Here is a 14,580-nt window from a genome sequence, read left to right as displayed (position 1 = left end):
CCTCCACGGGGCCTGTGAGCCGAGGAGGGAAAAAGGGATCAAAAGGTAACAGCTCATCTGAGGAGACAGATTTCAAAGTCACACTTCTTGTTACAAGGCTACCAGGGTGCGAACACTGGCTGCTGGGCGTGTTCTCATGTTAGACCGCAGCTTGGCCCCCACAGCTAAGCGTGCACTCATCCCCACGGTGTCACTTAGTACAGCCAACAACTGAAGTACCCACCTGGGCCACACTGGGCACTTTTCATGGATTATCTTGTTTAGTCTTTGTAACAACCTATTAGGTACTTACTTTTGTCCCCATTTTGACAGAGGAAGAGGTTAGGGGCGGCTCAGTATCTTGTGGCTGATGAAGGCTGGGATCTGGAACTGACCTCTCTTGCTATCTTTGCTTTTTGCTGTCAGGCTCCAGGACTTACCAGCAACTGGCTAGGCACCTGTCCATTGGGATGGCTTGTGAAAGACACTTTTATGGTTCGAATTGTGACCCTGGCCCCCTTCCAAAAAATAGTAAGATATGTTTAAGTCCTAACCCCAGTACCTCAGACTGGGACCTTGTTTGGAAGTAAGGTCATTACAGATGTTCTCAGTTCAGATGAGGTCACACTGCAGTAGGGTGGCTGGTGTCACGGGAAGAGACACAGACATGGGGGTGGGGACACACTCTACCTCATGACGACAGAGGCAGACCTGAGTTCTGCAGCTGCGAGCCAAGGACCACCGACGACGCCGGCAACAGCAGAGCCTGGAACAAGGCAAGGAAGGGTCTTCCCTCCAGGCTTCAGCAGAAGCGTGGTCTCTCAACAACTTGATTTCAGACTCGTAGCCTCCACAACTATGAGACAATAAATTTCTGCCTTTTAACGCCACCCAGTTTGTGATACTTTGTTATCACAGCCTTAGGAAACCAATACTGTGGTGAATTCTCTTTTTCTCTCCTGGGAAATACTTTTCCTCACAGGCCTGCTGAGGACTGCAGACCACCAACTCACCAGCTTTGAACCCAACTAACAGCTCCTCCAGTATGAGCCAGCCCAGCCTGAGCACATCCTCCTCACAAGCCATTCGTCTGCCTTATTCTGGGACAAGAATGAAGACAAACCTGCAAACTTAAACAAAAATCATTCTGTCATGGTTTTGCATGGAAAAAAAATCCAGCTTTTTTTCAACCTGGTAGGGAAAAAATTTACCTCCTTAGAGAGGCTGACTCAGCTAGAAAGCCGCAGAGGGAAGTGTGCCTCTGAGCCGGCATCAAGATCTCCACCAGGAGCTGCCAAAGCCCCACGCTGCCCGGGTTGCCCTTGGGGAGTGCAGGAGAGGAGCACACCCTCGAACCCAGGGCCTGGGCCACATTTCTGTCCTCCCCCGGCAGGGGCCAAGTGCGGGCCTTCTGTCCAGTGGCCTTTGTTGGTGGATAAGCTCTCCCTGGGAATGATCCCTGCTGTAGGTGAGAGTGTTTTCTAGGGGAATTTATCCACGACCACCTGTCAGACATCACAAGCTCCCAGAGAAAAAACTGCTGGCAGAGGAGTCCTGCTAATATGAACTAGCTCTATTTTGTATTTCAGTAAGTAGGCAAGCCCACTTTCGTAGGCTGATGCCAAGCTCCCCTTCTCAGCTAGAGAAATGCAGACAGCAGGCTTCTGGCTTCCAGGAATTAAACTTCTGGTTTCATGGTGCCCAGTGGCCAAAAAATGGAGCTGAGGAGATTCAAACACAAGTTTTGCCACTGAGAGGCATTCATGCTTTCATTCATTGTTTGCCGAATTACAAGTCCTGTCCGTTGCCCTGTGTGCCCAGAAGAAAGGAGCTCACAGCAAGAGTGGGTTACAGTTGGCCTGAAACAGACTCAATGGGCTTCACACTCTTACCCTCTTCCTCACATGCCTCCCTGCCCCCCGTCCCCTACCCTCCAGCTCCTGGCAAAGAACACTGAGCACACAGCAACCAAAACCCCATCTGGCTTCAGCAGAAGTGTTAAGTGCACCCCACGATCTTCCCTCCCACAGAGGAAGTCACCTCTATTCTTTCTCAGTAAGAACTGTATTACCTCTCCGAATGCACTGGTTACTCTGCAAGCACCGGTCACACCAGTCAGTGTTTAGTCTGCATCTTACTGACATTTCAATGGCCTATCAATGCCCACCTTCAAATACTTTTTTTCTTGGCTTCTAGAACATCGCACTTACGGTTTTCCTTGTACTTCAGTGGCTACTCCTCAGTCTCCCCTGGCCGTCCTCCTCTTCCTGATCTCTGGTTCAATCCCCAAACCATCTCTTTGCATTGTATCCACTCCCAAGGGGTCTCACACTGTCCTATGGCTTACGTACTATCTGTATCTGAATTTCCCAATTTACAGCACAAGCCCTAACCTTCTCCTTAAACTCCAAACTTACATAATCACCTGTGATTGTATTAGTTATCTATTGCTGTGTAACACATGGCTCCCAAATTCAGCAGCTTAAAATAACAAGCATCATCTCACACAGTTTCTGAGGGCTGGCAATCCAGGAGTGGCTTAGCTCGGTAACTCTGGCTCAAGGTCCCTCAGGAGGCTGCAGTCTTCTGAGGCTGGGGAGAATCCACTTCCAAGCTTACTCACATGGCTGCTGGCAGGAGCACTCAATTCCTCAGGATGAGGGCCTCTCCCTAGGGTTGTCTGTGACATGGCAGTCAATCCCCCCCCCCCCCCGACTGAGTGATGAGAGTGAGTGAGAGAAAGAGAGAGAGTGGGGGGATGGGGGAGAGGGGGACCTCAAGACCAGTATCTTTTATATACTAACCTTGGGAGATACCAACACTTTTTCAGTGTTGTGTTGCTCACAGAGACCAGCCCTGGTATAATTTTTCGGGGGGTGGGGATTACACAAGGGTGTGAGTACCAGGAGGCAGGAGGTGGGGAATCACTGGAGTCACCTTAGAGGCTGGCTACCACAGGTATGTAATTGGTATCTCAAAATTAACACATCCTAACTCAAACTCTTCACTCACACCATCCCCCAACTTGCTCTTCCTCCATCTTCTCCATCTCAGTAAATGACAGCATCATTCACTCAGCTACTCAGGCTCCAAACTTTCAAGACCTCCTTGACTCTTCCCCATAGCCTCATGAATTCTATCAGCAAATTCTGTTCATTCTGCATTCAAAACATACACCCAATCCGATCACCTTTACCCTCTCCGCTGCTCCCACTCCAGGCCAAATCTTCAACACTCCTAACTAGTTTCACTGCTTCCTCCTCATTCTCCAGAACACACCAGCCAGAGTGAAGATTTTCTAAATGTCAGATCACAATACCCCCCACCCCCATTCAGAACTCTACACTGGGTTTCCCTTTCAATTGAGAGAACAAATCCAAACTCCAAATGCTCTGTGTTATCTGGTCCTTGTGCGTCCTTCTTTTCTTCACTCTCTTCATTTCCTCTACTCTCTATAACCACTGTGGCCTTTTCTCTCTGCCTCCAACACACCATGCTGACTCACACCCCTGGGCTTTTCTTCTTTTATCCTCTGTCTGGGTTCGTCTCTGGGCACCCACCAGGCCGGCTCCCTCACTTCATGCAGGTCTCTCTGCTCAGTGTCACCGCCTCACAGTGCCTCAGAGGCCTTCCCTCATCACCTGCCTAAAAAGCATTCCCTCTCCTCACAGGTAATTTGATGACACTAGGTGTCCCTTCACGTCAACTCCACGAGGGTCTCTTACCTGTCCTGTCACTGCTGTATCCCCATCTCCCAGAACAGTACCTGGCGCATAGCTGGCACTCAGTAAGCATTTGCTGAACTAATGAATGGGACATAAATATAAGTGCTTCGAGAGTTTTAAAAATCCCAGCCTAAAGAAAAATCTGTATTATTACAGTGGTACAAGAATATGCAGGGTGGGAGGGTCCACGTGAGGACACTTCATGTCAGTTCCACAAGCACTGGTCAGGCTTTTTGCCACACACTGCAAAGCACAAAGGAGGGGGAGAAACATTGGCGATAACTGCTACTTGCCAATTTAGTACAAGTTCTAGGACGTGTATATATTTTCTTAGCCTTCCAATCCATTTAGTGTGGTCTAAAACCCACCTGTCACCCCCCTGGTTCAAACTCTTCAGTGACTCACCACTGCCTGAAGATGGAGCCGGGAACTTCTTGCTGTGGTTTACGCAGAACTTCTAATCTCAGTTACCTCACCGTCTCCATTTCTTGCCTCTTTCTACTCTGGGTACCACACCCAGCCAAACTGAAATTCTGGCTATTCTCCAAAGACAGATTTTCTTTGTTTCTGGGGTTTTTGGGGTTTTTTTTTTGCCCATTCTGTTTTCTCTGCCCAAAACACTTCCTTTGCCTCCCTGTATCAGTTAATTTTGCTGCATAACAAACCACCCAACTCTCTCCCCATTCTGCAGGCTTCTTTGCACGTCTCAGGGTCCCCAGGAGGAAGAGAACACAAGTCCCAACGTGCGGATAACTTTTCAAGTCTCTGCTTGGTAACACTCCACTGACCAAAGAAAGATTTGGCTAAGTCCAGACTGAAGGGCTGGAAAAAAAACTCCGCTTCATGAGAGCAGCAGCACAATGACAATACACTAGGGGCAAGAAGCAGGGAGGGAGGGAAATACATAGTTCATCTTTGCACACAATTTCCCGTACTTCGCCACCTCAGCTCCCACTCAGCTTCTGGTCTCAATCTAGACATCATCTCCTCTAGGAAGATTTTCCCGATCCCTAAAGCCTGACTGAAAAACTTCTCCCATTACACCTTACATTCACTATTACTGCATGTGTTAATCTCCACCACCAATGAATGAATGAACAAATTACTATGAAAAACGTTGGCTCTCCAGTTCATACAGTTGAGCTGACTGCACTCTCCATTTTCTGGCAATGTAACATCAGTCTTCCCTGCCTGACAGGAAGGTCACTGAAAGGAGGGAGTGTGTTCTTGTTTCTGTCTTACCTTCACTGCCTAGTACAGTACTTGATACAAAGTAGGTACTTACACGTATCTGGAAAATAAACAAACACATAACTACAATAAAAGTAAATGGGGTAACTGCCATTAAAAAAAAGGCACAAAGTATTTGAGACCCCTGCAAGACTCAGCAGGCTGCAAATATTTAGGAAAGTCTGAGACAGCATATAACTAACTGAAGTAAGGACAAAATGCCCAGTAGAGGGGAGAAAAGAAGAGAGTTAGCCAGAGAAAGCAACACTTTCCCTTTTATTGGATTCACAACACCTTTTTAAAATCCAACCTTCTCTTTGAAAAATGTTATTAACTTCCTCATTAGAAAGCAGACAAATTCTTGCCCTGGAAAGGTGTATTTTCTACTTGGTACAGCACTCAGTCCTTGGGCTCACATGCAGCTTACCAGCAGAAATCAAGTCCAGCATCCCAGAGGAAAGCGCTGCGGAGGCCAACAGGTAAAATCAACTGGGACCTCCCATAGCTCATATATACATATATATATGCATATATATATACATATATATGTACACACACATTTACATTTTATTTCTTTTACAAAAATAACAGTTTACACAGCTCTATTAATTCTTTAAAGTTACATAGACAAGGTCTATTCTTCAGTATAACCATTTTTTACTTTGCTTTAAAGTGGGAATTTTAGGCCTAAAAATAGATTTAAGGTTACTGAACAGAGGCCATATGGCAACAAAGACTTAACAAATTTTGATCATCACATAATTGGAAATATGTTGCTATTACCCTTATGCTGGGTGCTACACATCCCCATTGATTATTTTCATTTTACCTAAAATACAAAAGCAAAACAGTGCACTGAAGTAATCTATTCATTACATAGCACATACACTAAATTATACTAACTGCATGATAATCGCTATGTACGGAGGCTATATTTTTAGCATGTGCTCATTTCTACTTCATTAAATACAGTATCCAGCCAGCAACCACAGGAAAGGGGATGCATGCTGTACAGCGAGGAAGGGAAAAATCTGCAGGGCGCTATCTTACAGGGCCACAAAGACAGACAAGTCAGACAAACACACCTTACAGGACACATCAGACTAAATCTGCAGTGACATTTAATGTATGGTCTTTATCAGAAGGAATACATTTACGTCACAGTTGTAGGGAAAAACACATAGACTGAAATTCCAGGCTTTCTCTGAGAAAATTCAAAATGCTCAGCAAGTTAATTAGTACAATAAAGATGGCCATCAGGTGACTGAACAGAATGTCATTTAGTATTTTAAAAACACAGATTCTGGGAATAGAAGCTACCACCAAAATATCCAGAAATCTGAGTTAACGGATACTCTACTTTGCATACTTGATACTAATAAATATAGTAAGTGTTTACAGAGACTATGAATACAGGGCAACAGCCTAAGAGATAGTCACAGAAGAGAGTAAATGAACATAATCCTACCAGAGTGAGTACAGAGAACTGCTATTGTTTTTAGTCTTCCCCTCCCCTCAAACAAGGGTCATCTCTTTGGGGAAGAAATCTTTCAACAGCTGAGGCCCACCCCTCTGCCCCCACCAAGGTACAACAGAGCCCAGTGGAAAGTCTTTCAGATGCTGGTATGATTCTCCATCACTGAACTGGACAGGTTCTCTTCATGGCCTCTAGTTCTGACACAGCCTCCCTCCCACGAAGGGGTCAGCACTGTCTCTGAGGCCACAAAAGAGGTAACTCTAGAAGAATCAGAAGAAGGAGGTATCTGATGAAAAGGCACCTGCAAGTCTGAAGTCCTCTTTGGTGAGAACACTGTACATGCGCTGAGGCAGAGCTCGGGAGTAGGGGGCAGGGCGGGGCACAGTGGTGCGCAAAATGAGCTCCCGGCCGGCTGGGGGCGGGAAGTCCGATGCCGAGTTCGGCCTCCTCTCTTCCAGGGACCCCATTCTCTTCAGGTCCTCCTCTGGCGGAGCCATGGCTGCAGCCTTGAAGAGAATCAAATGTCAAACTCAAGAGCAAGTGGAGTGCTAATCTCGGATCATTCTGAAGGACAGATGAACAAGCATGATAAATACATAAAAATGTTCTACATTACTCAGTAATGTAGTCAATTATGTTATGATTGCTCAAAAATCACAACAGAAAATGCAAGAAGCCTGAAACACTGCACGAGCAGCCAGAGATTACAAATAAACTGGTGACAGAGACAGAGGGATAACGACTGCCAGACAATCTGCTTCGGAAAGTGAGGGTCTTATTCAAACGTCTGATGAAGAGGGACAGTGGAGCTGTGCTGGTTTCTATATATTTCTTCTAGCAACGACCCAAGTCCAAGTCTGGTGTCCTCAGTCCAGTAAAGGAGCTGCTTCTCTCCAGAGTCTGGAAAGATGATTTTTATTTCTTCTTTCAATTCTTTTTAAGGTTCCTTTGCCAAATTAAAACTGGGGACATTGGTTTTGTTTGCTCAGTGACTAATGTGATGCAGAAGTGATAGAGGTTCATGAAATGTAGCAGTGGCCAAAAAAAAAGAAGTTTTAAATATTAGAAGCATCTATTTGTTTATTAAAATTGCATAAAATACATATTCCATTGAGCTTTCATTTTAACTCTGATCACTGTATTTCTTTCACAATACCATCAATTTGGCGAAAGTAATTCTTTGGGCAATGGAAATATGAAATCATGTTAGGCTAAACATCAGCAAGAAAGGTATGCTAGATCCAGACTGTTAAACAGGTGGTTGGTTAGTCTTAATGACCTCATGAAGTTACAGGGATGGGAAGGAACGAGGAACTATGAGGGACAAAGGCTATTTTGTTACCTCATCAGAAGATTCAGTCAGCTTGTGAAAGGGTGAGAAAAGAAACAGTGATGAAAAGGAAACAGGCAAGATGGTTTAAAAAGAGCTAGATAAGAGATTTCAAGATTATTTCAGAGACAGCATGCACTACATTAAGGAATATGATCCTATCAAAAGAATATCAAGACAAAAACACACAAAAACCACATACAACACACCTAGGTGTCAAACTGAGCAGACAAATCCCACTACTCATGCATCTGATGGCTCAACAGGTGACATACCATGTACCACTTAATGGGGAAATGATTCAGCAAAAATACAGCTCTTTTACTGAAGATTAAAATATTTTAAAAAGTGCTCATGGCTTAAAAAATAGATCAATGAATTTTAAGATTAGATGTCTGAGTTATTCAATTTAGCAACATGAAAAGCAAAATCCAATCAGTTTGTTTGCTGAATTCAATTTAAATATGAATATACCACTGACACATGTAATCATGAAGTTTATTAAAATGCATAATTTTAAAGTTCTAAATATGTAAAGTTGTATGCTATAAAATTCTCAGAAATTAAAAAAATTTTTAAATGTTAAAAATCTTGATTTATTAGTAGAATTAATAAAAAGTATTCATTAATTATGAAAAATTACATGAATAAACTTGAATGGTTTCTATTAGCCAGACATTTAAGAGCTGAGTTTAAAAATGTATCAACCAGGTGCTTGCTATATGGATTTCAGTCTGCCAATTCCCTAAAAACATTTACTACAAGGTTTGAAAGTTTGAAATACTTTAAAATTATATAATGTGGGATCAATGTATAATTCAGTAACCATTAAAGGGAATTAGCTATACAGTGAGGCCAAGAAGATGATACACTTCTGTGTGTACTGATGTAGAAAGATAATTACATTAAGTGGAAATTAAGAACAAAGTAAATTATATAATATCCTATTTTATAAAATTTATATATATTTGTATATACTAGATGTTAAATAACAATTATCATCAGTGGGTAGTGAGACTGATGTGATTAATTTTTAGTGTGATTAATTTTTTTCTTTATAATACTCTACACATTATCCAAATTTTTAAAGGAAGATTTTACTTACAGTCTGGGGGAAAGAGGCCCTTTCCATACTGGGGAAAATAATTTTGCTTAACTATTTACAACAATGAGAATGTTACACTCTCAGCATTAAAAATATAAATACTTTAGATTTTAAATCCTCTTAACCTACAGATTTTAAAAAATGAGGAAAGAATTTTTGCAGTATGAGGAAAATTCGTGTTGGTGTTAACAAGGAAATGTGCTTGTAAGCTTCCAGCTAGTAAATTGGAGAAGATATTTTAGGATGTGAAAACAAACTTGGTTTTTGGGTTCATGCCAGAGACAAAAACAAAATAAAGTAAGCATCTATTGTTTGCTAGAACTCTAATTTATAATGAAATAAAATACTTGGTTTTTAACTTGAAATCCTTACACTTAGGGGGCCACCCCATAAATAATCTCAGGGTTTTATATTTAGTTCTTGCTAAAAATTCAGAGAAGTATATTTGGCTATGATTTTGAATATTTTAACTAGGACGCCAGACCAACTCAAAGGAGATTATAAAGTATTTATTTCATGTGTAAACCCATGAAAATTCTTTTTCTTATTTGATTGTGAGAATTACACCTTCAAAACTGGGTCATTCTAGTGTCACCACGGTGCCATATAGGGGGCAGCCTGTACTTGGTACATTTCAAAATACTTTTTTCAGAATCTTTAACGAACCCAGAAATGAGAATCATCTGTAGAATGCTAGTGACTCTTAACCAGATCAGTACAGAGAGAATCAACACAAAGTATAACTAGTACCATCCACATAAAAAATCCAACATCTTAACAGTTTTAGAGTGGCACAAAGTACTATGTAATTTTTAAACCTTTATCTTCATCAGTAGAGGTCATGACAAAAGTTTTCAAATTGGGCTTTACTTCTGTGCTGAAGATTTATTTCCATGGTCCTAAAAATCTGAGTCTTGCTCTCTTTCCTAGGAAACCTCTCAAGTTATATCTCTTTACCATTATAAAAATAGTTAGATTTACTAACTTCATACATAAGCTAAGTTGTGAACCCATTTGCAGTACATGGAGTTTAAAACTGGTAAAACTAAATCAATCTTCTAATCAAATTAGGAAACTATTCTAATTCAAAAGTAGTAAACATTTTTTTCCACAGCACAGCACTGGTCATTGCTAACTAAGCCCCTATCAGATTCTTTAACAAGAGATTTCAGATCATTCTAACTTCTGAAATTTAGGTACTAAAATAAACTTACCACTTTACTTAAACATGTAAGAAAGTAGATGGATTTCAAAGACTAAGAAGTCACTGTGGAGAGTCATTATTTCTTCAAGGGTCAAACCCATTGTTCAGTTAGCAGCTGTATAATCGGCTATGTGGGGGAATCAAACAGTCCTTACTGAGTAGAGGCCTGGAGAGATCGTGATACAGACAACCAGGGATCTCACATACCCTCTGAGCATTCACAAACAGCTTGTGAATGATCCTGCCAGCATGTCCTCTTCCTGCGCCAACAACTAACACTTCGGGTTGCTCCAGAAGGCAATTCACAAACCTAGGAGAGAGACGTAATGAGAGGACATGAAGAGAGCTGCTCAGTTCACCCTGGGTCAGTCTCCCTGATTAATTTTGTGGACAAACCCAAAAAATGCTACTTGTGAACCCTACTAAGGCTGGAGTGGAAATTTTCTAGCAGGATAGACTGGCATTTGGAATTAAAATTGACTCAAATGACAATCATAAGGCCTTTCAACAACGTTCACAAAAATTTTTTAAAGCCCATGTCTGTCAAAGTGTAAAAAGAAATATTCCGTCTATTTCTTTCAGACTAGAAGTTTAGAAAATGCCACAGTAAATAAAATCTTTTTTAAAAAGGTTTTTAACAATAAAAATCAAGTTTAATTTATACAGCAAAGCAATGATCCATATTTCTCATTTTCTTTTAAGGTGTGTGTGTGTTTGTGTACACTTAAATATATGTTTTGCTGAGCAAAATCTCAATTGTAAACCAAGCCATTATGTGCAGGAAACACTGTACTTCCAAGTATATCACAGATAACGTACAGTAGAGCTAAAAGAGTTGAAGGCAGAGAGCCACCAAGCCTACACCACCTGCTCACTAATTCATACTGTTATTTTAGAAACAATTCCTTTGATTAGAGTGTATTCTTCTCATTCAAAAGGAAGGAATTTTCAAGAGCAAAGAAGGCTGGGAGAAAATTTCACTCAACAAAAGATATATTCAAACAAGAATTTGTAAAAAGCTATAGCAAATGCCCTGTCATATAATATTAATTATTTAACATCAATAATGCCATTTCTTGTGGAAAGGCTGATGAAAATTTTAGTTATCACAAATTCAAGCTGCTGAAGTAGCAAATTTGGAAACACTTTATCACATATTAAAACAACATTGTCCTTTCAAGTACCTCTGGCAAAAAATGGACAGGGACTCACACTGACAGGGTCCTTTCAAAATGGTCCAAGTCTGAGAAGGAGGAAAAGACTGACCCAGTCACTTGCCTCATCCTGGAGAGGCCATCTGGTCACTCTTTCAAAACATTCACAAGGCTCAGAGGACATGCACATTTGCTACCACAAATCTTGCTTAGAATTAAATAAATAACTAGGAATATTGAGCAGATATACAGTTTTGGTACACCTCCCCTGTACTTAAGGAACAGTGAGAGCAGAAAGCAAAGGACTGGGGCATTTCAAGTACAAAGAGTGACTAGCTAGTTCCTCCACAGGCAACTGCTCCAAGAGCAAACAAGGACATTCCTAGAAAAAGAGACCTGGTAGACTTGGCTCTAAAAGTGGGAAGAATGGAAACATGTGGCAAATACTCAGAAAAACAGGAGAGGTCAAATCCTATGATAAATAAATATTCCTCTATCTCTAGCCAATGCTTGTTACAAATAATATAGGACCACCACAAAAGAATCTCAGTATTATATGAAAACTGTCTAAAGAGAGTGGTGGCTTTTCCCACCACAGACAAAAATGAGTTATTCAAATAGCAATTACCTTTCAAGATCTTCCTTTTCCTCCTCTTGTTCGCATTTCTCAGTTCCAAACTTGGCTTTCAGTGAGCGGGCTCTAGCAATTATAGCTTCTACATTAATAATTTGATGGATGATTTCCTAACAGTGCAAAAGGGAGAGATGTATATTGGAAGACAGCAAAAAAAAAAGCAAAGCCTTTTAAAAATTTACCTTTAAAATAGTCATTGCCAAGTGGGGAAAATGCTTGGCAAGATCAGACTTACTTCCAATTTCTTGTCTTCTGGATTGGGGAAGTGCAAAACTTTACTGGAATGAGATATTATCTGCTTTATAATCTTCTTAACTGAAGAAATGTTTTCCAGACTTTCTATTTTTAAAAAGACCAAAGCCATCATTAGGTAAGTTAGGCAAAAATCTACTTTCAATTTGGAAAGGACCTAATGACTAATCAAACAAGACATTTACCTTCTTCCTTTACCTTGAGTACGGCTGCATGAATTACACAAGGTAACAGGTGCCGAGCAAGGTCTGCAGGTTTCTGTACTGCCAGATAGTGCAGCACCTGAAGGAGACACACAGAGTTAAAAAAAAAAACATTCCATGCAGTTGTCAAAGAAGAAAGCAGCTATTTACAAAATTAAAAACTCTGTACCACTGAACTCATATCTGTAACAAGAGTAGAGAAGACCTCTCTTCTCTTAGTACCTACCCCTAACTCATTCAGGTAAGTAGCTACCACTTCCAAAGGTAAGAATAATGTTACTGAATAGAGCTAAAAACGTCAGTCTTTAATAATGGTAAATACTCATAATGTTTTTTCCTGCTTCCATATGTAATACGTGCAAATTAAGAAAATACAAAGAAAATTAAAACCACCTGCAAATTATACCTGCAAATTATACCACCTAAAGATAACAACTATTACTGGTGGAGCGTTTTCAATTCTAGGATTTTTTAAGATTTCAAATATACACAATATATTAAGTGAATTAATATTATATAAAATACTGTTTTGTAGCCTGCTTTCCTAACTAAAGATTTCCTAACATTGCTAGTGACCTTCTGCTAATTTTTTTGGTTTGTCTAAGTTGTTTTCATTTATTGTTTTTTCCAAAAATGGAAACTGTTTTATTATTCTTCTGACTGAAAAAACAGAGAGAGAAGTACATGTTAACATATGGACCTTACCTTTAAAGTCCTTATTCAACAGTGGTAAAAGACAAGATAAATATAATCTAATAATGTGAGCCTGGCTGATAAATGTTCACAAATCTCAGAAGTAAATAAATAAATACAGAGAAGTATAATGTAAAAGTTCTCTAGAAATCCTACTTCCTAAGGAACAACACATTTTTGTGTTTATTTTCTCAGACTTATTTTTATGCCCATTTAAACACAAAGATACAGATAAAAATGCAATTTCTTAACAAAAACTCATGATATATATACACTTTCTTAACTTGCTTTGTTCATTTAATGATTTATGATTTTTCTTATTTGGCTTGGAGGGTTTTGTGTGTTTTGAAACATTTTTAAAATTAAGAAAACACAAACCAGAGTATTTTATAAATAGTTTAAAGAAAACACAAACATTTGTTTACACACCAATCAGCTTAAGAAACAGAAGATTACTAATACTTTCCAAGTCCCCCATGTGCCTCCCTGACCAAGTCTCCCTTCCTCACGCTCCGCACCCCAATGGAACTACTGATCCTTCTTCTGCTTTTCCTCATAGTTGTCTCCCATACGTATATAACCCTAGATATTGTGTTGCTTAGTTTTATGTGGTTTTAATCTGTATATAAATGTAATATTTCTGGTTATGCCCCTCAGTGACTTGTTTTCACTCAGCATTGTTTCTGAGATGCACTGATCCGTGCTATCATTTATTTATTTAACTGCTGCATTAAAATGTTCCTCCTCCATCCCCATTTTTGGGCTATTACAAATAATGCTCCTGTCACATTATTTCATACGTTTGCTGGTGCCAATGCGGAGGAATTTCTTCAGGGTATGTATCTAAAAACAGAATTAGGTTATGTATAAGACAATGCCAAATTATTTTTTAAATACTCAAGTCATATTCCAATTCCTTTTACTAAGTGTTTCAACAGATTTACATTCTTACATAAAGTAATCAGAGTTCCCATTGTTCTACCTTCTTATTAAAATTATTTCAAACTTTTTCCTTAACTTCAGAAAAACAAATTTGCAAGAATATAAAATTTTTGCATATCCTTTGCCTAGATTCATTTGCTAACCTTTTACATCCTCTTATCACATGCATCTCTTCTCTGTATGTGCATACAATACATACTTTTTTTTGAAAAATTTGAGATCAAGTTCCATACATGATGTCCCTTTATCCCCAAATATCTCAGTGTGTGTCCTAAAATTATGAATGTTTTCTTACATAATATAAATTATTTTGATTATATAAAGTAAATTTAACACTGATCAAATACTTTTTTTAATATTCTTAAATTTTGCTTTAACTTAATTGGGAACTAATTCATATATATTTTTTTCTTTTTTGGTTTTATTAGGTAGATTACAATTCAACTGCACATATACATTATATTCCATGTAAATATATATACTGTATACTGCACTTTTTTTTAGTTTACATACATGTACTGATCATTGTTTCTAAAAACAGATTAGAGCTTTAGCTTTTTAAATTTACATAGTTATCAAAGGAATAAAGGCAACTACAAAATAAGAATCAACAGAATGTGGTAATCCAATCATAAAGGACAGTGTGTTTACA

The 14,580-nt window shown here is 39.6% G+C and overlaps 1 protein-coding gene across 2 annotated transcripts in view; it reads right to left on the bottom strand.

Annotated features, from left to right (window-relative positions):
• Window positions 1–6,038: 6,038 nt before the first annotated feature.
• Window positions 6,039–14,580, bottom strand: part of RAB3GAP1 (RAB3 GTPase activating protein catalytic subunit 1) — a 94,026-nt gene continuing 85,484 nt past the window's right edge. Inside the window, exons 20-24 of one of the 2 annotated variants that reach the window (XM_074363566.1) lie at window positions 12,276–12,372; window positions 12,074–12,177; window positions 11,833–11,948; window positions 10,258–10,360; window positions 6,039–6,975 (exon numbers count right to left, since the gene is read on the bottom strand). In XM_074363566.1, the coding sequence (XP_074219667.1) occupies window positions 6,637–6,975; window positions 10,258–10,360; window positions 11,833–11,948; window positions 12,074–12,177; window positions 12,276–12,372 (759 nt within the window). In that variant the 3' untranslated portion in view covers window positions 6,039–6,636. The remainder of the gene's footprint in view (window positions 6,976–10,257; window positions 10,361–11,832; window positions 11,949–12,073; window positions 12,178–12,275; window positions 12,373–14,580) is intronic. The other variant, XM_010973223.3, reaches the window with a different exon arrangement.

This window comes from Camelus bactrianus, chromosome 5 (genome assembly GCF_048773025.1).
Source record: "Camelus bactrianus isolate YW-2024 breed Bactrian camel chromosome 5, ASM4877302v1, whole genome shotgun sequence".
NCBI lineage: Eukaryota > Metazoa > Chordata > Mammalia > Artiodactyla > Camelidae > Camelus > Camelus bactrianus.
The sequence above is the reverse complement of the archived record's forward strand: the minus strand, read 5'-3'. Positions and strand labels throughout refer to the sequence as shown.